The sequence below is a fragment of the Schistocerca cancellata genome, chromosome 2 (genome assembly GCF_023864275.1).
Source record: "Schistocerca cancellata isolate TAMUIC-IGC-003103 chromosome 2, iqSchCanc2.1, whole genome shotgun sequence".
Lineage (NCBI taxonomy): Eukaryota > Metazoa > Arthropoda > Insecta > Orthoptera > Acrididae > Schistocerca > Schistocerca cancellata.
Genome location: NC_064627.1, coordinates 808,113,438 through 808,138,465, shown reverse-complemented (window position 1 = coordinate 808,138,465; position 25,028 = coordinate 808,113,438). Strand labels below are relative to the sequence as shown.

Genomic DNA, 25,028 nt, shown 5'->3' with positions numbered 1-25,028 from the left:
TCATCTTGTCAGCAGCACTCTGAGTGCTGCTGTGACTCTTGTATATACTATTATTTATATATGTTTGACGATGCTGGCCTTGATTTTATGTTTAGCATTTGACGATGCCACTATGGCTCCAGTGTATTAGGATGTGTTTTTATAAAACAGATCTGAAGATGGTCATTGCTGACTGAAACCAGTAGTCTGAGGACTTAAAAAAGTTATGACCATAGATGTGAAGTAAAGGAAATTTGTTCTATTTTCAGGTCATTATTCAATTCATGACCATGTTGCAGCTTGTGGAAAACAATCATGGCTGCTTTACCATACCACTTCTTATTGTATCTTACAGGCTTTGTAACTTTTGTTGAAAAGAGTTCTTTTTCCTTCCATACCACTCTATGTAAAACAAATCCCCATCTCTTATGGAATTTCCCTTAAATCAGCTGGTTCTTTAATACAATTGCAGGAATGGTAAACACAAACTGTCCAGTATTTTGCATATCAATTTGTAGGGAAGCAGCCTACTCACGCTGTAGTAAATTCACATCAGTTTCCATTGTGTGCCAGCCAGTCTGCTGTAACTAGCTCTGACATCATAAATGTTGCGCAATACCTTAAAAATCAAGCAAATGACCTAAAACTTTTCTAGCATGTCAGGAATAATACTAAATTAATGTGTGTTAAATATCAGTTCGATAACTTCAGCCATTTTTGAAATTTGGACGTTTTTCTGAAAAAATCATTGGCGCAACAGAAAAGAGCTAGAGACTTCAAAATTTATATTTACATTCATCTTTCATAATGATTTAATAAAAACAGTACTTTGGATTTCACAGATTAAGACTTAAGTGGAAATTCATGATTTTCTGGTTTTCGTCTCAAAACTGAAGGAAGCAAGATAGATTAAGTAGGCTAGGATGTTTAGATTTAAATAGGTTGGAGGTCCGCTATGACTATGAAGATGTGAAAAGTTTCTTTTGAATACCTATAAAATTATAGCGATAGCGGATCTCAAAAGGGCCAGTTCAGAGCTCATCTGCTGCGTGCAGTGTAATTTAATTAATTCTCTCGCCCAAAATATTTAACTTAGCCACGTCAAAATTTTATTATCAATACTTACCTGCGTGCTGAATGCACGTTTAAATTAAGAGCTTCATCGGCCATCAGCAAAAGAAGCTATAAATTATTATGTAACTTGAAGTGGTGCGTTACTAGCCCAGCGGCTAGTCGGGAGAGCCGATTTGATCAGGCGTTCCCTTAGCCGTCCGCACCACGGCTATATATATAAGAGCACTGCGCGAGGAAGGAAGGCCCCAGTTCTCTCCAGACGCTGAATAGCACGTCAGCTGTGTCGGGAGTCGCATCACTTCGGTAGCACTGCTACAAACAGCCTCGGGTGCCGTATTAAGTTACTAGAGATACGCGGAACCATGAAAGCATTTCAAGTGAAGGGTTAATTCTGGGATGATTTTCATTATCTAGCCTCAGTTTGCGTATTGTCGTATTTTCACGTGCCGTCGCGGGACAGACATTCTACCAATTATTTAGCGTGGCGTTTGATGAAATATTCTCATCAAATTTTGGCGAGCATTCTTTTTAACATTTAATTCGGACATTTATAGTTGCATCAGCGCATTAGACTCTGAACTGCTCTGTTAGTTAGGTTGTAGGGATACTTGTGTTTTTTATCAGTGAATTTCAGAATATACTCAACTATTTTGGAAAATCGTTTTTGATTAGAAATCCCGGACAATCTCCTAATTCCTCAGAGCTATAAGCTGCAGCTATAATGGTATTCTCAGATGAAGTAGGCACTAGGATCTCTAATTACCGGCTTCATGTTTGGTTAAATCACTTTCTGGGAGCTAAAAAAGTAAATAGAGAGCCAGTGTTGAGAACGGCGAAAGACAGCATTAACAACATTCTAAAAGCCTGAAGCTGATTCAACATATGTATTGCAAGCATTTATACAGCAAAATTTAATTTTCACGAGTTACCCGCCGCCCCACAAATTCCATCAACTATCAAAAATTAACTTTGGTGCAATGTAAACAAAAAATAGTAATAAAACTAACCTTTGGCATCTTTACATCACAGTGTGTATTTAGACACAAGAGAAGGGCCATTAGCTGTGTTCTTTAAATGAATATATACAAACAACTATGATCTGTGATTGATGTTTCACAGTAATCTCTTTTTAATGGTGTCCTCCTTCGTGAGGCAGTAGGTAGTAGCACATATAATCAGATGTATACTTTCTTAATTAAAAAAATATATTACATGAACATTGTTGCATAGAATTCCAATTGACGTTTTGGTTTAAAAACAACTTTTGACCCATCCGCTTGCAATATGATGGCTTTTGCAGCCTCCCTCTCCAGTGGACGCATGGGACGGAATCCTAAATGCCACAGTGGATGGACCCTGGTGTCCTCAAGCAGAGAAGCCCAATGGGAGTGAAGACTGCTTGTTCCTGAATGTGTATACATCACAGGTACGTGACTTGTAGCTACTAATAGATACAAGCATAACTTTACCATTTTTCTGATTCACATATCATGAAGTTTTGTACTGTTGATGATCTGATTCCTTAAATCTAGATGCAGAAGAGCAAAACTATTTATTTTTGTAGCAGCAGCTTTTAACTCTGTAATGACATCTTTAGATAGGAATATGAACAACATAGGAAAAGATAGAATGCTTCTTACCATAAAGAACACTTGTTAAGTTGCAGACAGGTACAATTAAAAGACACCCCCATACAGATTTTGGCCAAAGCCTTCATCAGCAAAAGGGGAACACACATCATTCATACACACAAGCAAGTATACCTCATGCACACATGACTGCCAACTCCAGCAGCCTGGGCCGGAAATCAACTATCACATGATTTGCAAGCAGCAGTCTGGAGGAGGTGGAGAAGGAGAAGGGGAAGAGGAAGGGAAAAGATAGTAGTGCATGGACGGGGCTTGAGACATTGATGCTGTATATCAGTGTGTGCAGGGACTATAAGGCCAACAGGCACAGTGTCAGGAGGTTGTGGGACAGGGAAAAAAAAAGAAAAAAAAAGCAGAGTAGTGGGGAAAGGTGTGTGGGTGCATTGGCAGAGGGTGGCAAACAAAGAGCATGGGAGATGAGAATGGGGAGGAGACGGTAGGACAGAGGAGGTGGGGTGGAAACTGTTGGGTGAAGGGTGTGGGGGCAGCATGTTACCGTAGCTTGAGACCGGGTGAATTATGGGAACAGAGAATGTGTTGTAAGACTAATTCCTGTCTGCACAGTTCAGAAAAGCTTGTGGTGGAGGGGAGGATCCAGATGACTCGGATAGTGAAGCAGCCATTGAAATGAAGCATGTTATGTTCAGCTGCATGTTGTGACACAGGATGGTCTGCTTTGCTCTTGGCCACAGTTTGGCAGTGGTAATTCATCCTGGTGGACCGCAGGTTGGTAGTTGTACCAATATAAAAGGCTGTGCAATGATTGCAACAGAGCTGGTAAATGACATGGCTGCTCTCATAGGTGGTCCAGCCCCTGATGGGGTGGGATAAACCTGTGACAGCACTGGAGTAGGAAATGCTAGGTGGGTAGACTGTGCAGGTCTTGCACCTGGGTCTTCCACCGGGATAAGATTATAGGATGTTGTGGAGGTTGGGTGGGTGATGGAACACCACTTTTGGAGGCGTGGGGAGGATCTCAGGTAAGATGTCTCTCATTTCAGGGTGTGATGATAGGTAATCAAAGCCCTGGCAAATGATGTGGCCAGTTGTTCCAGTCCGGGATAGTACGGAATGAAGAAGGGGACACTCCTTTGTGCTGTTTCTTAGGGATGGTGAGAGGAAATGGCATGGGAGATCTGTTTGCAGACTAGGTCTGGAGAATAGCCCCTATTTGTGAAGGTCTTTGTGAGACCCTCAGCATACTGAGCAAGGTAGTTCTCGTCACTCCAGATACGCCATCCGTCGGTGGCCAGGCTGTACGGGAGGGATTTTTTTGGAGTGAAAGGGATGACAGCTGTCAAAATGCAGGTACTGTTGGTGGTTGATGGGTTTAATGTGGGCAGAGGTGCAGGTGTAGCCATTAGAGAGGAGGAGGTCAACATCTAGGAAGGTGGCACACTGGCTTGAGAAGGACCAGGTGAAACAGATTGGAGAGAAGCTGTTGAGGTTGTGAAGGAACAAAGATAGGGATAGGTGGCATCAACAATTACTAGCAAGGATCCAGTTATTCTAATAAATTAACTCTGAATCTACAAATGATCTTTGACATACTTGTCCACCTTCCTTCAAGGTTATTCTAGTTTGAAGTCTAAGATAAGGTACCCTAACTACAAGATCAAAATAATACACTCCTGGAAATTGAAATAAGAACACCGTGAATTCATTGTCCCAGGAAGGGGAAACTTTATTGACACATTCCTGGGGTCAGATACATCACATGATCACACTGACAGAACCACAGGCACATAGACACAGGCAACAGAGCATGCACAATGTCGGCACTAGTACAGTGTATATCCACCTTTCGCAGCAATGCAGGCTGCTATTCTCCCATGGAGACGATCGTAGAGATGCTGGATGTAGTCCTGTGGAACGGCTTGCCATGCCATTTCCACCTGGCGCCTCAGTTGGACCAGCGTTCGTGCTGGACGTGCAGACCGCGTGAGACGACGCTTCATCCAGTCCCAAACATGCTCAATGGGGGACAGATCTGGAGATCTTGCTGGCCAGGGTAGTTGACTTACACCTTCTAGAGCACGTTGGGTGGCACGGGATACATGCGGACGTGCATTGTCCTGTTGGAACAGCAAGTTCCCTTGCCGGTCTAGGAATGGTAGAACGATGGGTTCGATGACGGTTTGGATGTACCGTGCACTATTCAGTGTCCCCTCGACGATCACCAGTGGTGTACGGCCAGTGTAGGAGATCGCTCCCCACACCATGATGCCGGGTGTTGGCCCTGTGTGCCTCGGTCGTATGCAGTCCTGATTGTGGCGCTCACCTGCACGGCGCCAAACACGCATACGACCATCATTGGCACCAAGGCAGAAGCGACTCTCATCGCTGAAGACGACACGTCTCCATTCTTCCCTCCATTCACGCCTATCGCGACACCACTGGAGGCGGGCTGCACGATGTTGGGGCGTGAGCGGAAGACGGCCTAACGGTGTGCGGGACCGTAGCCCAGCTTCATGGAGACGGTTGCGAATGGTCCTCGCCGATACCCCAGGAGCAACAGTGTCCCTAATTTGCTGGGAAGTGGCGGTGCGGTCCCCTACGGCACTGCGTAAGATCCTACGGTCTTGGCGTGCATCCGTGCATCGCTGCGGTCCGGTCCCAGGTCGACGGGCACGTGCACCTTCCGCCGACCACTGGCGACAACATCGATGTACTGTGGAGACCTCACACCCCACGTGTTGAGCAATTCGGCGGTACGTCCACCCGGCCTCCCGCATGCCCACTATACGCCCTCGTTCAAAGTCCGTCAACTGCACATACGGTTCACGTCCACGCTGTCGCGGCATGCTACCAGTGTTAAAGACTGCGATGGAGCTCCATATGCCACGGCAAACTGGCTGACACTGACGGCGGCGGTGCACAAATGCTGCGCAGCTAGCGCCATTCGACGGCCAACACCGCGGTTCCTGGTGTGTCCGCTGTGCCGTGCGTGTGATCATTGCTTGTACAGCCCTCTCACAGTGTCCGGAGCAAGTATGGTGGGTCTGACACACCGGTGTCAATGTGTTCTTTTTTCCATTTCCAGGAGTGTAGTTATATTTTTAAATAATTCTTAATATTACCCAACAAGAGCTCATAACTATAGAAAAAAAATTATTAATGTTGTAGGAAAGTTCTTGTAGAATATAAATACTTCAGGATTAAAGGAGACCACTCACGAAACAGCAGAAGTGTCATGTTTGTTTGGCAGACCAAAGTGCAAGGCCAGCCCAGTCCACCCATCCAGCATCTCCTACTCTAGTTCCATCACAGGCTTATCCTATCCCATCACAGGCCAGCCCACCTGTGAAAGCTGCCATGTCAAACACCAGCTCTGCTGCAAACACTGCACAGCCTTTCATGTTGGTATGACTACCAACCGGCTGTCCACCAGGGTGAATGGTCACAGCCAAACCATTGTCATGAACAAAATTGATCACCTGGTGGCACAACAGGCAGCTGAGCACAACATGCTAGAGCTCAGTGGCTGCTTCACAACTTGAGCCATCTGGATTTTTCCCTACTCCACCAGCTTCTCTGAACTACACAGATGGGAGTTATCCTCACCACACGTCCTGCAATCATCCTGGCCTCAATCTCAGGTAACCCATGTCCCTGAACCTCCAATCAACAGTTTCCGTTTCTGCCATCATGTCACTCCCTCCCATTTCATGTCCCCATGTAGCCTTCAGTATGTGCTGCTGCCCACCAGCTACTACTACTATACCTGCCCCCCCCCCCCGACACGCACACACATTTTTAGCTGGAAAACTGGCCCCCCCCTGAGCTGCTACCCACTCACCCCCAGTCCCTCTTCATACCACCTGACACTAATAAATCACAACCGGCCGACCTGTTGCAAATGAGTATTGAAGCTGTCAGTCTAGATGGCACCATAGAGGAGTGTAGGTGCGTGTACATGTGTGTATAAAGACTGTGTATGTGTTTGTGTACTGTAGCTCATCAAAGGATAATCTTGTACTAGTGCATTGGTGGAGCCTCACCCCAACTAGCCACTGCTGACTGTGGTTCATCCTGTATAGAAATCTACAGTTGTGGCGTCTTTGGTGTCTCTCTCAGCTTGGTGACTCAAGTGGGGGCTTGTAAATTGCATTACTGTGAACAACATGCCTTTAAGATTCACATGTAGATGCCATAGTCAGGATAACATAAACTACTTCAGCAGCTTATTAAACATAGAAAAATGGTCACAGATTTATAAAATTAATGATCTAAATGAAAAGTTTAACACCTTCACTGATATAGTAACCCATTGGTTTCTACATCTTTTACATTTATGTCTGTTCTCTGCAAACCTCTGTGATGTGCATGACAGAGGGTACACCTCATTGTACCAGTTGTTAGGGCTCCTTCCTATTCCATTTATGTATGGAAACTAGGGAAGAATGACTGCTTGAATACCTCTGTGCCTGCAGTAATTATTCTAATCTTATTCTCATGATCTCTATGTGAGTGATACTTAGGGATGTGTAGTATATTCCTAGACTCATCATTAAAAAGCTGGTTTTTGAAACATTGTTAACAGGCTTTCCCAGACTCTTCAAGAGTCTTCGAGATCAGTCATTATCTGTGTGAAACTTTCCAGTCGATCAAAGAAAATTGTGACTACTCGTGCTGCCCTTCTTTGTATAGTTCAATATCCCCTGTTAGTCCTATTTGGTATGGGTCCCATGCACTGTTCAGTATTCTAGAACCGATCGAATGAGTGATTTGTAAGCAATCTCCTTTATAGACTAATTGCACTTTCCCAGTATTCTACCAATACACTGAAGTCTACCACTTGCTTTACCGACGACTGGGTCTATGTGATCATTCCATTTTATATGCCTACAAAGTGTCACACCCAGGTATTTGTATGAGTTGGCTGGTTCCAATGGTGGATCATTGATATTATAGTTATAGGATGCTTCTTTTTTTTCCTATTCTGCGAAGTGCACAATTTTACATTTCTGAACATTTAAGCCAATCTTTGCACCACTTTGAAACATTGTTGAGATCAGACTGAATATTTATGCAGCTTCTTTCAGATAGTACTTCATTATAGATAACTGCATCATCTGTGAGAAGTCTGAGGTTACTATTAATATTACCTGCAAGGTCATTAATATACAACATGAACAGAAAGGGTCCCAACATACATCCCTGGGGCACACCTGAAGGTCTTCTACATTTAACAAGACTCTCCATCCAAGGTAACATGCTGCATCCTCCCCACCAGAACGTCTTCAACCCAATCACAAATTTCATTTGATTCCATGTATGATTATACTTTTGGCTATAAGTGTAGGTGTGGTATGGAGTCAAATGCTTTTCAGAAATCAAAAAATACTTCATCTACCTGACTGCCTTGATCCAAAGCTTTTGGCATATCATGTGAGAAAAGTGAATTGTATTTCGACTGAGCGAGGGGGCGCAGTGGCTAGCACACTGGACTCACGTTCGGGAGGACGATGGTTCAATCCTTTCCGTGATTTCCCTAAATCACTTTGGCAAATTCTGGAATGGTTCCTTTGAAAGGGCACAGCTGATTTCCTTCCCTGTTCTTCCCTAATCCAATGAGACCGATGCTCCCCCAAAACAACCAATCAACCAATTGTATTTCCACAGAGAACTGCCCATAAGGGGTTATTCTAGAACAAGCAGTTTGATCAGGATTTCATGTTACAAGAAGAGACTATTTCATAGAACGTGTAACTTGAATAATTCCTCACCTAAATTATACATATATTAAAAAATATTTCAAAATATGAACACAAATAATGAAAGTAGCAAAAATAGTGCATAGTGATGAATACATACATAATTCAGCAAATAAAGTGAAGGGCTTGTGGAGTGTTATTAAAAAATAAAATTAAAAAGAAAGAATGAGAGACACAGAGACAGAGACAGCGACAGCGGCAGAGAGAGAGAGAGAGAGAGAGAGAGAGAGAGAGAGAGAGAGAGAGAGAGAGCACTCCCTTCCAAAATGACAATACATTTAATAACTTTTCCATAGGCATTGCAGATAATATTATAAATAAGCAAAAATAATAAGAATAAATAGTAACTAAGAATACACAATCCAATAAATATAAAATAAGCACATATAATTGTTCAATGCACATCAGCACAATCACACAAGCTGAAAGGACTAAAGCGAAGAGTGCTCTAACCCTAACTAAACTATTTCCACACTCAAGTGAGTGCTCATTCCAGGCAGCCACTTCCCCTGATGTATTAAAAACATATAAAGCAATTCTATTGCAGAAAAAAGGTAAGGGAAATACTGTAAATGGGTACAGACCTATCACAGTTGCTTCTTACAGTTCAAAAATATTAGAAAATGTTGTGTATGACAAACCTACAGAATCTGTAAGTAAAAAACAAAAAGGAAAAAACAACAAACAAACAAAAAATGAAACAAATTCTAGGTAATAAACAACATGGATTCAGAAGTAGATAACTGCCTTTTATGAGCATATTAATTCTACACTAAGCCTGATGGACACACTGCAGAAACCAATAGGATTATTTACTGACCTATCAAAAGCTTTGGACATAGTGGATCATAAGAGTCTGTCCTCAAAGCTTGAGAAATATAGTATTCAGGATCTGTCCAACAGCTGGATCAGTTTCTTCCTCGGCAATCCTACAGAATTAGTGAACATCAAGCACACTAATGTGTACCTTAAAACTGTTTCTGGGCATTTATCAGAATACAGCTCAATTAAATATGGTATACCTCAAGGATCAGTACTGGGACCACTTCTGTTCCTTTTTTATGTTAATGATCTAAGCTTAAATGTGGATGCTCATAAAACAATCATGTTTGCACATGATACCACAATTACGTTTAAAGGGAAAAGTAAGAAAGAATTACAGCAGTCAGTAAACACTGTCACAAAACTAGGCAACTAGCTACAGAATTGTCAGCAAGTATTTAATAAATAGTAACAAAAAAGAGTCACACCAAAAGTTTACAATGCTCTAGACAAGGATGTGGACATCCCACTTCTCTCAATTAACAGTGAATCAGTTGGTAACAGTACACAATAGAAATTCTTAGACTTAGGGCTGCAAAGCAATGTAAAAAGGAATAAGTGTGTAGTATATATTAATGCAAAATTGAGCAAGACTTACTAGCTTCTTTGTTCACTAAAATCCAGTTGTAGTAAGAAAACAATAAAACTGCATATGCTGCCTACTTTCATTCTGACCTTAAATATGGAGTCATATTTTGGGAAAACTCTAAAGCAGTTACGAGCACATTCAAACTGAAAAAAGGACTATTAGAGTCATGTTTGGATACAAACCTAGAGACACATGTAAATCATTGTTTAAGATATCTACATCTACATCTACATGATTACTCTGCAATTACATTTAAGTGCTTGGCAGAGGGTTCATCGAACCACAATCATACTATCTCCCTACCATTCCATTCCCGAACAGCGCGCGGGAAAAATGAACACCTAAACCTTTCTGTTTGAGCTCTGATTTCTCTTATTTTACTTTGATGATCATTCCTACCCATGTAGGTTGGGCTCAACAAAATATTTCTGCATTCGGAAGAGAAAGTTGGTGACTGAAAATTCGTAAATAGATCTCGCCGCGATGAAAAACGTCTTTGCTTTAATGACTTCCATTCCAACTCGCGTATCATATCTGCCACACTCTCTCCCCTATTCGTGATAATAAAAAATGAGCTGCCCTTTTTTGCACCCTTTCGATGTCCTCCATCAATCCCACCTGGTAAGGATCCCACATCGCGCAGCAATATTCTAACAGAGGACGAACGAGTGTAGTGTAAGCTGTCTCTTTAGTGGACTTGTTGCATCTTCTAAGTGTCCTGCCAACGAAAGCCAACCTTTGGCTTGCCTTCCCCACAATATTATCTATGTGGTTTTTCCAACTGAAGTTGTTCATAATTTTTACACCCAGGTACTTAGTTGAATTGAGAGCCTTGAGTATTGTACTATTTATCGAGTAATCGAATTCTAATGGATTTCTTTTGGAACTCATGTGGATCACCTCACACTTTTCATTACTTAGTGTCAACTGCCACCTGCCACACCATACAGCAATCTTTTCTAAATCACTTTGCAACCAATACTGGTCTTCGGATGACCTTACTAGATGGTAAATTACAGCATCATCTGCGAACAACCTAAGAGAACTGCTCAGATTGTCACCCAGGTCATTTATATAGATGAGGAACAGTAAAGGTCCCAGAACGCTTTCCTGGGGAACACCTGATATCACTTCAGTTTTACTCGATGATTTGCCATCTATTACTACGAACTGCGACCTTCCTGACAGGAAATCACGAATCCAGTCGCACAACTAAGACGATACCCCATACGCCCGCAGCATGATTAGAAGTCGCTTGTGAGGAACGATGTCAAAAGCTTTCCGGAGATCTAGAAATACGGAATCAACTTGAGATCCCATGTCGATAGCGGGCATTACTTCGTGCGAATAAAGAGCTAGCTGTGTTGCACAAGAACGATGTTTTCTAAAACCATGCTGATTATGTATCAATAGATCATTCCGTTTGAGGTGATTCATAATGTTTGAATACAGTATATGCTCCAAAACCCTACTGCAAACCGACGTCAATGATATAGGTCTGTAGTTCGATGGATTACTCCTACTACCCTTCTTAAACACTGGTGCAACCTGCGCAATTTTCCAATCTGTAGGTACAGATCTATCGGTGAGCGAGCGGTTGTATATGATTGCTAAGTAGGGAGCTATTGTATCGGCATAATCTGAAAGGAACCTAATCGGTATACAATCTGGACCTAAAGACTTGCCCGTATCAAGCGATTTGAGTTGCTTCGCAACCCCTAAGATATCTACTTTTAAGAAACTGATGCTAGCAGCTGTTCGTGTTTAAAATTCTGGAATATTCCATTTGTCTTCCCTGGTGAAGGAATTTCGGAAAACTGCATTCAATAACTCCGCTTTAGCGGCACAGTCGTCGGTAACAGTACCATCGGCACTGAACAGCGAAGGTATTGACTGCGTCTTGCTGCTTGTGTACTTTACATACGACCAGAATTTCTTCGGATTTTCTACCAAATTTTGAGACAATGTTTCGTTGTGGAACCTATTAAAGGCATCTCGCATTGAAGTGCGTGCCAAATTTCGCGCGTCTGTAAATTTTAGCCAATCTTCGGGATTCCGCGTTCTTCTGAACTTCGCATGCTTTTTCCGTTGCCTCTGCAACAGCGTTAGGACCTGTTTTGTGTACCATAGGGATCAGTTCCATCCCTTACCAGTTTATGAGGTATGAATCTCTCAATTGCTGTTGCTACAATATCTTTGAATTTGAGCCACATCTCGTCTACATTTGCATAGTCAGTTCGGAAGGAATGGAGATTGTCTCTTAGGAAGGCTTCTAGTGACACTTTATCCACTTTTTTAAATAAAATTATTTTGCATTTGTTTCTGGTGGATTTGCAAGAAACGGTATTGAGCCTAGCTACAACGACCTTGTGATCATTCCTCCATTACCACATATCAGCATTATGGAAACTCTTATATTCTTTAAAATAAATGTAATAGGTAAGGAAAGTAGACTGCAAAAAAATAAAAAAATAAACAAAAATAAAATATACTGTTATATTTATGACCACTATACCAAACCTATCATATCACCTAAATCAACACATCTCTCTGCCAAAACGGTAGGTTCCTCATGAGAGTTAAACTTAACAACAAACTTCCCAAAAACATAGAAACAAACACTGACATCAGAACCCTTAGAAAATCTTGAAAGTCATATTTGCAGCATTACTGATTTACTCCACTGAAGAATATTAAAACATATGAATCAGTCTTTCCTTCTCATCCCATCCGGTAAGTCCCCCCTGACCCGGGATTCTGGGTGATACTGTACGTCTTTCCCTAAACCTCTCCAGTCCTTTTCCTTCACCCCTATGCACTGGAATTATTTTCACCCGTATGCATATAAATTGACTTGTATGGTGTCTTATGCATAAGCTGCTTTTGTAGACAACAAGGATGAATAACAATATAATACAAAGATTGTATGTGTTCATTTCAGCTGCCAGACAAAAGAGACAGACCAAAGAAACCAGTCCTCATCTTTTTTCACCCTGGTGCATTCTATAGCATGAGAGCCACCAGTGATTTGTTTGGTCCAGAGTATCTCATGGATGAGGACATTGTACTGCTGACAGCAAATTATAGACTGGGGGCTCTAGGTATGTTTTATCCAGTGCCTTTACAGAAACATACAAGAAGAAATTGGAGTGAAATTGGTGTTATGTGATATTTGTATATTATATTCAGTGAATGCTTTGTGGAGATACAATGTGCGGCCAGGCAGGTATAATAATTTTAACTATTACTTGTCAAGATAGTTTTGCTGAAATTAGTGGAAATACAGGCATATTATATAGTTTAGAGCTATTACATAAATTCTTTCTCCTATGTTGAGTTATGTAATAAATTATTTTTGGGGTTTTTTGCAACATCCTTGCAGGGTTCTTAAGTACAGGAGATTCTATTATGCCTGGAAATTATGGCCTCAAGGACCAGGTAGAAGTCCTACGGTGGGTGCAGAAAAACATTGCTGCATTTGGTGGAGACCCAGAAAATGTTACAATTTTTGGTTACAGTGCTGGATCATACAGTGTTCTGCTGCATATGCTGTCTACCATGTCAAAAGGTACATTAAAGGTTTAACATATTATACAGTTAAAACATTTATGCAGTGAAGTATGAGTAGAAATGCTATTCCAATCTGATGATGATCTTCATTTGTATTTGGGAAAAAAAGAAAGATAACAGCAACAGTGATAAAAATGGTGAATTCAAGGCAACCATATGCCGAAACTAGTATATGAGGGGCCCAGTGGAAAAGGGGCACATGCCACCAGAGTATGTTGTGTCAGGAAATGGGAATCAAGGAAATATGATTTTGAATAGTAATGTGAACTCCTGCTGTGATACCAACTGTTGTTACAGTAACTAGATGGTGTTTTGCAAATACTATTAAATATTAGGCCACTTTATTACAATTTAAAGTACAGAAAATGAAATCCTTGACATGTAGGCGCATTACATAGCATGTCATCAATAGTCAAACTCCGCATCAATGTTTTCCTGTTCCATTGTATCGTCACTACCACCACATAACAATGACTGATAAAAACTTGAACATATTGGAGGCACAAATTGCTGTAAGCTTTGAAGGTCCTTGAGCTTTGCTGCCTTAATTTGACATCCATTTGAATATTTAGGAACTAACTGGGAGTCTGCAGGCTTCATAAATCATCCACTACACTTCTGTAAACTAACTCGCACAGGTTTCTCAGTCTGATTGTGTGAACTTTGACGACGTTCTTCCTTCACCATGCCTAAAGCTATTAAAACACTGCTTTTCATCGGCTCCTCTAGATGCAACATTCTCAGACCAGACACACATCACTGCCGTCTCATCACTATAGTGGTGAATACAGAAATTATATGTCCAAAGTTTTCTTTTTTAAAAACTGTTTCCATCGAAACATATGGTGTTGGCAATGTCATTGTAAGACCATGCACAAAATGAGTGCATCACTACCATACTGATTTGACTTTTCAGAGCACTATATGCAGCTTCAGCTATCTCAAGGTGCAGTTTGATGTCTGTGGATTTGGTGTTATTGCGTGCCTTAGCACAATCACAAATTCAACAAGTATCACTCAACAGCAATTTAAAACCAATATTATATTCTGTGTTAAAAATGGTTTCATACACATGTTGTTTCACTAGGAACTCATCTGTACTTTTAATATCTTCATAGTACAAACAATACATTCCAGCAATTGAGTGAACAGAGGTCATGTAGGACTGGTTCGGATTCTGCGTTCTACTATAATGTGATGTGGCCCTCGGAAACATTTTGATGTGATTTTTAACCTAATTTTTTCTCTTGCTATCAATGCTTGCCTCCTCTATCCTGCCTAGGTGTATGTATATATACATGTGTTGTAGATTCATGACTCTCAGTGTCACATTCTTCATTGCTACGGACACTCCTCAATCGTTTAACAGAAATGGCAATTGGCTGCACTAACCCAAATAAATAAGCATTTCGCTTATTATAATCTCCAAACAAATAAAAGTCAATAAATATCGCCTCCTTCTGTTCTTCATTCAATGTAACGTATTTGCAGAAACTATTTTTGCAGCAAGCCAATGGCCTTGCCACAGTGGTAATACCGGTTCCCGTCAGATCACCAAAGTTAAGCACTGTCGGGCTGGGCTAGCACTTGGATGGGTGACCATCCGGTCTGCTGAGTGCTGTTTGCTGTTGGCTAGTGGGATGCACTCAGCCCTTGTGAGGAAAACTGAGGAGCTACTTGATTGGGAAGTCACGGCTCCAGTCTCGTAAACTAACATACAGCCGGGAGAGCAGTGTGCTGACCACATGCCCCTCCATATCCGCATGCAGTGACACCTGTGGGCTGAGGTTGACTCGGTGGCTGGTCGGTACCATTGGGCCTTCCAAGGCCTGTTCGGATGGAGTTTAGTTTTAGTTTTGCAACAATGATCACTGTCACTATGCAACACTTTCTTGGGCGCACTCTTATTTTTTGTTGGGATTTATATTATTTTCCATTGTTTCTTAATCTCTTTTTTTCGTTATCTTTCCGCTCTTTTTTTTTTACAAATTCTTTTTTTTTTTTTTTACATGCACTGTTGCATTTTCTTTGTGGGTAACATTAATAGCAACACCTATTGCCACCATCTTGGAAACATATGAACAACAATTGAGAAACGCTTTCTAATTGGGTTTCCAAAACCAAGTCAGCCAACAAGATGAATTGACTCATGAGACACAGAGATACTATTGGCATGGGCCTCTTTCCACTGTGAATGTGTCAGTCCTGAATAACAGCAAATATAATATGCTCTCTCTAAAGGAACATGCACATGCCACAGTGCTGGAAGTTCCCACTAGATGGCATCGGTTGCCTTGCTGTACTAAATTAACAAAATCACTGTACAGGTGGCATGTGCCACTTTTCCTCAGGGCCCCTCATATTCTGACATATGACAGGACTGGTACAGGCTGGTTTTGTAGTGCTTTGGGCTTGGTTTGGAAGAGAAATAACATCAAGAGAACTGATGTCTCTATGAAGCATTAAATTGGACTTCAAAATGTTTCATAACAACATCTATCATGAACTGCGATTTCAGATGGCTTTATGGTACACACCCTGACTGCACTGAACAGTGTATGTGACTTTTAAATTTGCTTTTTAGTTAAAATAATTTTTTTCCTTCTTTTGCCTACATTATGCCACATGAATCTAATGAAAATAAACTTGAATTAAGAAATGATGATACCAGCCTTATTACACATCTACATCTACATCTCTACACTGCAAACCACGGTGAGGTGCATGGCAGAGGACACATACCATTGTACCAGTTATTAGGGTTTCTTCAGGTTCCATTCACATATGGAGTATGGGAAGAATGATTGTTTAAATGCCTGTGTGCTAGCAGTAATTATTCTAAACTTATCCGCATGACCTCTATGTGAGCAATAGATATGGGGTTGTAGTATGTTCCTTGAGTCATCATTTAATGCTGGTTCGTGAAACTTTGTTAATAGACTTTTTCGGGTCAGTTTACATCTATCTTCAAGAGTCTTCAAGTTCAGTTCCTTCAGTATCTCTGTGACACTCTCCCATGGATTAAACAAACTTATGACTATTCATGCTGTCCCTCTCTGTATATGTTCAATATACCCTGTTAGCCCTATATGGTGTGGGTGCCATACACTTGAGCAATATTCTAGAACCAGTTGCATGAGTGATTTGTAAGCAATGTTCTTTGTAGTTTGATTACACTTCCCCAGTGTTCTACCTATAAACCAAAGTCTACCACCTGCTTTACCCATGACTGAATCCAGGTGATCATTCCGTTTCATATCCCTACAAAATGTTATACCCATCTGTTTGTACAAGTTGGCCAATTTCAATAATGACTCATTGATATTATAGTCATAGGATAATATATTTTTCATTTTTGACATGCAAAATTTTAAATTTCTGAACATTTGGAGCAAGTTGCCAATCTCTGCACCACATTGAAATCCTATCAAGATCTGACTGAATATTTATGCAGCTTCTTTCAGATTGTACTTCATTATAGATAACTGCATCATTTGCAAAAAGCCTGAGTTTACTCCATCCAAGATAACATGCTGTGTCCTCACTAGCAAAAAGTCCTCAATTCAGTCACAAATTTCACATGATACTCCACATGATCATACTTTGGAAAATAAGCATAGGTGTGGTGCTGAGTCAAATGCTTTTTAGAAGTAAAGGAATACTGCTCTACCTGACTGGCTTGATCCAAAGCTTGCAGTATGTCATGTGAGAAAAGTGCGAGATGAGTTTCATGTGGTCGATGTTTTTGAAATCCATGCTGGTTGGCATTGAGGAGGTCATTGTCTTCAATGTACTTCATTCTGACTGAGATCGGAATATGTTCTAAGAGTCTACAACAAATTGATGTCAAGGATATTGGAAGGTAGTTTTGTCAATCACTTCTAATACCCTTCTTGTAGGTGGGTGCGACCTCTGCCTTTCTCTAAGAACTGGGAATGGTTGTTTGTTTGAGGGATTTATGATAGATCATAGTTAAAAGGGGGAGGGGGGGTTAATTCAGTCACAAATTCGGTATAGAATCTGACAGGGATTCCATTGGGGCCTGGAGCATTGTTCTACTTTAATGACTTCAGCTGTTTCTCAACACCACTGACATTAATAGTTATTTCACTCATGTTTTCAATGCTACAAGGATTGAGTTGGGGCAATTCACCTGGGTTTTCCTTTGTAAAGGAACATTTGAAAACAGAGTTAAGCATTTCAGATTTTGCTTTGCTACCATTAATTTCAGTTCCCGTCTCATTTGCTAGATACTGGACACTAACTTTGGTGTCACTAACAGCCTTTACATACACTGAATTTCTTTGTGTTCTGTGAAAGGTCAGCTGACAAATATTCTGCTATGGTAGTCACTGAAGGCATCCTGCACTGCTGCCTTGATAGCCAAGTGTGTTGCATTCACCATCTCTTTATCTATAGCTCTATGCTTTGTTTATTATGCAGTAATCTCTGTTTCTTTAGAATTTTCTTTGCAGTGACTCTATACCATGGAGGTTCCCTCCCGTTATGAACTGTTCTACTGGGTTCATATCTACTCAGTGGATGGTCAACTAATCTTTTTAAATTGATCCAGAGTTCCTCTACATGCTCCTGCCCTCTGCTGAAAGTTTCAAGTTACTCATTGAGATATAGCATTACTGTTTTTTGTATAGTTTACTGAACATATACATCTTTCTGCTTCTTGTAGTTGTTCTTTGTACTTTGATAATCATTGTTGCCACAACTGTGTCATGGTCACTGATAACAGTTTTGATGTGGACACCCTCAAAGAGGTCAGGTTGATTTGTTGTCACTAGATCCATTATATTTCCATCTTAAGTGGGGTTCCTAACTATCCATTCTAGGCAATTTTCAGAGAAGGCATTTAGTACAGTTTCACAGGATTTCTTATCATGCCCACCACTCACAAAACTGCAAGTTTCCCAATTAATTGTTGGACGATTAAAGTCTCCTCTGATCATTACAGAATGACTGGGGACCTTACGTACAAGTGAACTGAGGTTTTGTCTGAAGTTTTCAGCTACATCAGGAGATGAGTCTGGTGGGTGACGGAAGGATCCAGTATCATTTGACGCCCACCCCTGATACTAAGTCTTGCCCATGCAATCTCACATGCAACTTCAATTTCTGTCTTAGTGGTTTTGAGTTTATTGCCTGTTGGGACAAATACACCAGCCCCATTTCCCATTCGCCTATGCTTTCGATATACACTTAAAATTTCCTCAAAATTCTCACTGCTATCAATTTCAGGTTTTGATCAGCTTTCTGTACCTACTGTTATGTGAACTTCTCTGCTTTCATGAGTGCTTCTAACTCTGGCATTTGGTTGCAAATGCTTCAGCAGTTTACTATTAGGATTTTCATTTTCTCCGCCTGTGGAAAGCATTTCTTTTGATCTTCAGTGAAACTTCTGGGTTGCCTACAGCTGTCGTTATCTGTATTGGATGGAGAGTCACCTAATGTAAAAAACCCTTGTGTGCACCCCTCACACAGTCAGCTGCCAGTACAGCAACTTCTGATGTGTAGTGCACACCTGATCTATTTAGGGGGACCCTACAGCTCTCAAACATGTGGTGCAAGTCCAGGCAGTTGCAGCCTAGCTTGTCACAGAACCTTCAAAGTCTCTGGTTCAGTCCTTCCACTCGACTCAGAACCAAAGTGTGACAATCAGTTCTGGGGACAATGCTGCAAATTGTGAGCTTTATTGAATGTATTTATGTAGTGTTAAAACTTAAGCCTACAATATGAATTAGGAATATAAGATAGTTGAAGAGTGACTCACATACCTCATGTGACACTACCACTTACTTTTCTTCTAGTCAGCATGTGTTACATTCATTTGCTAACAAAGCATATTATAATCTGTGAGGGCTATACAGAAAGTAAAGAATGTTTGTGCATACAGTCTGTGCACCTGTCTAGTGGCAGCCACTCATTAGTTCAGTGTGATGCAGATAGTTGCCACATGTGGTAAGTGCAGAGATTGCTGTGATCATGACTGTACCAACCACAATACCTGCCAACTGCAAGGTGCAAGGTGTTATTCATCTTCTGCAAGCAGAAAATGTTGGGTCCTGTGACATTTGCATCAGACTTATTACCATTTATGGTGAAGGTTCAATAAAAGCAGCCAATGTCTGGAAATGGTGGATAATGTTTAAGACAGGGAGAACAGTTATTCATGACAAAGAGAGATCAGGGCGGCTCTCCATCACAGCAGAGGTGCTGAAATAAAAGGTTGGTTGTGTACTTCAAGAGAACCGATGAGTCACCATTAGTGATGTGTATGAACATATCATGAAGTATCTCATTCAGTTGTGTGCGCACAAAATTGTCACTCAGCATTTAGCATACCACAAAAGCCTTGCACAGTAGGTGCCACGCATGTTCAAGGATGACCAGAGAGCTGCAACAATGGGTGCTACATTAGCATTCTTGAAGCATTATGAAGGAGATGCCGATACAGTCATTGATCAAATTGTTACAAGAAATGAGCCATGGCTTTCTCACAACATTCTCACACTGAAGCAACAGCCTACAGAGTGGCTTCATCCTCAATCACTGTGCAAGTTCAAACAAACTGCAACAACTAAAAAACTCCTGACTTCTGTACACTGGGACATCGAAGGGGTCCTACTTGTCCATTTCAATCCCTGCAATGCGACCATCGGTAGTGATGTACACTGTGCTATCCTTGAACATCTTCAGCAGGCTACCTAGAATGACTGAAAGGGCAAGTTCTCCCATGGAATTGTTCAATTGCGTGACACTATAAGTCTGCATACTGCCTGGCAGCTACAAGCCTCAGTACATGAGAAATTCAGGTGGGACGTTTTTGAGCATCCTTCCTAAAGCCCGGATCTACCATCAGACCTTTTCCTGTTTCCAAAACTGAAGGAGCACGTTGCTGGTAAACGCTCTTCAAATGATGAAGACCTGAAGGATGCTGTCATGACCTGGTTGAGCAGTCAGGTGGCCACATGGAATGAAGAGGGTATGCACAAATTGGTGCCAAGGTACAACAAGTGCCTTAATGTGGAAAAGTATACAAAGTATGAGCCAAAATTATCATTGAAGAAAATATCAGTATGGCAAAACATTCCTTTGTTCCTGGATGGCCCTCTTATCTGCAAAAAGTTTCTGAGTTAATGGTGCTTTCAACATTTTAATGTAGACATTGTTATTATATAAGAATAATTGTTTGATATTTTATTGAATCATCAACACCACAAGAAATTGGATCAAACAGTCTGCAAGGAAAATAATGACACAGTTTTCAGAAAAATAAATACCAAATTGTTAAACTGGAATAACAATAATATGAATTCGGATAGATTACTATTCACCACAATAGTGGAGATGAGCTCCAGACAGCACTGAGAGACGGTCTCTTCTCTCTCTCTCTCTCTCTCTCTCTCTCTCTCTCTCTCTCTCTCTCTGTGTGTGTGTGTGTGTGTGTGTGTGTGTGCGTGTGGAGTAGAGGGGGGGGGGGGGGTGCAGGGAGGAGACGTTTAATCACATAAAATAAAATATTCACATACTCTTTAGGTGTAGTTCATTCTTAGAGAACAGCAATACCTCAGGTCCAAATCATCATGGTGATTAAAAGCAGGAAGAAGGTTGTTGTTGTGGTCTTCAGTCCTGAGACTGGTTTGATGCAGCTCTCCATGCTACTCTATCCTGTGCAAGCTTCTTCATCTCCCAGTACCTACTGCAACCTACATCCTTCTGAATCTGCTTAGTGTATTCATCTCTTGGTCTCCCCCTACGATTTTTACCCTCCACACTGCCCTCCAATACTAAATTGGTGATCCCTTGATGCCTCAGAACATGTCCTACCAACCGATCCCTTCTTCTGGTCAAGTTGTGCCACAAACTTCTCTTCTCCCCAATCCTATTCAATACTTCCTCATTAGTTATGTGATCTACCCATCTAATCTTCAGCATTCTTCTGTAGCACCACATTTCGAAGCCTTCTATTCTCTTCTTGTCCAAACTATTTACCGTCCATGTTTCACTTCCATACATGGCTACACTCCATACAAATACTTTCAGAAACGACTTCCTGACACTTAATTCTATACTCGATGTTAACAAATTTCTCTTCTTCAGAAACGCTTTCCTTGCCATTGCCAATCTACATTTTATATCCTCTCTACTTCGACCATCATCAGTTATTTTGCTCCCCAAATAGCAGAACTCCTTTACTACTTTAAGTGTCTCATTTCCTAATCTAATACCCTCAACATCACCCGACTTAATTCGACTACATTCCATTATCCTCGTTTTGCTTTTGTTGATGTTCATCTTATATCCTCCCTTCAAGACACCATCCATTCCATTCAACTGGTCTTCCAAGTCCTTTGCTGTCTCTGACAGAATTACAATGTCATCAGCGAACCTCAAAGTTTTTATTTCTTCTCCATGGATTTTAATACCTACTCCAAATTTTTCTTTTGTTTCCTTTACTGCTTGCTCAATATACAGATTGAATAACATCGGGGAGAGGCTACAACCCTGTCTTACTCCCTTCCCAACCACTGCTTCCCTTTCATGTCCCTCGACTCTTATAACTGCCATCTGGTTTCTGTACAAATTGTAAATAGCCTTTTGCTCCCTGTATTTTACCCCTGCCACCTTTAGAATTTGAAAGAGAGTATTCCAGTCAACATTGTCAAAAGCTTTCTCTAAGTCCACAAATGCTAGAAACGTAGGTTTGCCTTTCCTTAATCTTTCTTCTAAGATAAGTCGTAAGGTCAGTATTGCCTCATGTGTTCCAGTATTTCTATGGAATCCAAACTGATCTTCCCCGAGGTTGGCTTCTACTAGTTTTTCCATTCGTCTGTAAAGAATTCGTGTTAGTATTTTGCAGCTGTAGCTTATTAAACTGATTGTTCGGTAATTTTCACATCTGTCAACACCTGCTTTCTTTGGGATTGGAATTATTATATTCTTCTTGAAGTCTGAGGGTATTTCACCTGTTTCATACATCTTGCTCACCAGATGGTAGAGTTTTGTCAGGACTGGCTCTCCCAAGGCCGTCAGTAGTTCCAATGGAATGTTGTCTACACTGGGTGCCTTGTTTCGACTCAGGTCTTTCAGTGCCCTGTCAAACTCTTCACGCAGTATCGTATCTCCCATTTCATCTTCATCTACATCCTCTTCCATTTCCATAATATTGTCCTCAAGTACATCTTCCTTGTATAGACCCTCTATATACTCCTTCCACCTTTCTGCTTTCCCTTCTTTGCTTAGAACTGGGTTTCCATCTGAGCTCTTGATGTTCATACAAGTGGTTCTCTTATCTCCAAAGGTCTCTTTAATTTTCCTGTAGGCAGTATCTATCTTACCCCTAGTGAGATAAGCCTCTACATCCTTACATTTGTCCTGTAGCCATCCCTGCTTAGCCATTTTGCACTTCCTGTCGATCTCATTTTTGAGACGTTTGTATTCCTTTTTGCCTGCTTCATTTACTGCATTTTTATATTTTCTCCTTTCATCAATTAAATTCAATATTTCTTCTGTTACCCAAGGATTTCTACTAGCCCTCGTCTTTTTACCTACTTGATCCTCTGCTGCCTTCACTACTTCATCCCTCAAAGCTACCCATTCTTCTTCTACTGTATTTCTTTCCCCCATTCCTGTCAATTGTTCCGTTATGCTCTCCCTGAAACTCTGTACAACCTCTGGTTCTTTCAGTTTATCCAGGTCCCATCTCCTTAAATTCCCACCTTTTTGCAGTTTCTTCAGTTTTAATCTACAGGTCATAACCAATAGATTGTGATCAGAGTCCACATCTGCCCCTGGAAATGTCTTACAATTTAAAACCTGGTTCCTAAATCTATGTCTTACCATTATATAATCTATCTGATACCTTTTAGTATCTCCAGGGTTCTTCCATGTATACAACCTTCTATCATGATTCTTAAACCAAGTGTTAGCTATGATTAAGTTGTGCTCTGTGCAAAATTCTACCAGGCAGATTCCTCTTTCATTTCTTAGCCCCAATCCATATTCACCTACTACGTTTCCTTCTCTCCATTTTCTTACACTCAAAGAAGGTACAGTATTCTAATGCACAAGCTTCTTTGTGAATTTTCAGTTCGCAAATGTAGTCTATTATTGGCAAAAATAACAAAAAGACTCCTCTTCTATATTCCTTAGCATCATTTGTGTTGTAGTTACTAACTAATGGAGATCATCAGTTCAGTGGTTGGTAAATGAATTCAAATGTCTTGTTTGTTCTTTAATCAGATTGTAATTGCGAAAACAAATTGAAGACACTGACTGATTTCTAATATAATTTATTACACTAACTCTATGGTTATATAAAGCAATCCACGTCATTGTTCAATGATTTCAACAGCAAATTAGGCTTTGTTTTTATCCAGAATTATTCTTTGTTGATGTGTTACTATGACTCATAAATGTTATCATCACATCAGCTGTCACCGAGCGAGGTGGCGCAGTGGTTAGCACACTGGACTTGCATTCGGGAGGACGACGGTTCAATCCCGTCTCCGGCCATCCTGATTTAGGTTTTCTGTGATTTCCCTAAATCGCCTCAGGCAAATGCCGGGATGGTTCCTTTGAAAGGGTACGGCCGATTTCCTTCCCCATCCTTCCCTCACCCGAGCTTGCGCTCCGTCTCTAATGACCTCGTTGTCGACGGGACGTTAAACTCTAATTTCCTCCCCCATCACATCAGCTGTCATTGTTACTGATACACTTAAGACATGACTATTATTCAGTATACATTTTAAATTATTGCACTGCAATTACTTTTTATGATTTGTAGGTGGAGGAGTTCCTCATTTGTGTCTTCCACACCTGAATAACAGCATGGATGAATTGGTATTGTGTCTTCTGGTGAACTGCATACTTATATCCTTCATTGTATTAACACTTGATAGTCATGGAATATCAATTAAAAGAGATGCCATACACAGGTTTCCAAAGAATCTTTTCCTGTTCAGAAGGGGGGCAGCAAAACTCCAAAACTGGCATCTTTCATATGAATGAGTTGGTCAGTTTTGAGGTGTGTCATACCACAAAAAACTAAATTCCATAGGTGCTAAAGTTGGCTAACAATAATCACAGGAAATCACTTCTATAAGTGTATGATAATTTTGTAATGAATAAAAACTCTGTACTTTAGATTCTGGGGGGGGGGGGGGTGGTAGATGTGGGAAAGTGTCCTCTCTTGCTCCTCCCCTGTATTCTGCTGGTGCTTATGATGCCATCATATAAAAGTGATGTGTCCCAGGACACAGGTATGCACACTGTCTCAATAAACACTCACACATTAAAACTGGCTTGAACCAGATGCCACTAACAAAACAAGTGTATAGATACTGGGAAAAGAAGATCAATCAAAATAATAGCATGATGTTCATCATCTAAGAAAGAATGTTTGGAAACTAGAAATTGGATGAGGAGTCACACATACAATATAAAATTAAATTGTCAAGAGTGTAAGAGAAATGTACCTACAATAGTATATTATAAATTACATTTAAAAAAGACTCAAAGAAACGTATTCTTATGCTACTTCAGCATTGGGGCACAAATAAATGTATTTCAAATAGCAACAACAGGAGAAAGATAACCTCAACATAGAATTTGAAG

The 25,028-nt window shown here is 40.8% G+C and overlaps 1 protein-coding gene and 1 pseudogene across 1 annotated transcript in view; both read left to right on the top strand.

The window, feature by feature from the left end:
* The window catches only part of LOC126162669 (juvenile hormone esterase-like), an 83,164-nt gene that overhangs the window by 23,556 nt on the left and 34,580 nt on the right, over positions 1-25,028 (top strand). The window contains exons 2-4 of the mRNA XM_049919318.1: positions 2,354-2,479; positions 12,772-12,931; positions 13,213-13,398. Of these exons, the coding sequence (XP_049775275.1) occupies positions 2,354-2,479; positions 12,772-12,931; positions 13,213-13,398 (472 nt within the window). The remainder of the gene's footprint in view (positions 1-2,353; positions 2,480-12,771; positions 12,932-13,212; positions 13,399-25,028) is intronic.
* LOC126163385 (5S ribosomal RNA) lies at positions 14,910-15,027 on the top strand (annotated as a pseudogene).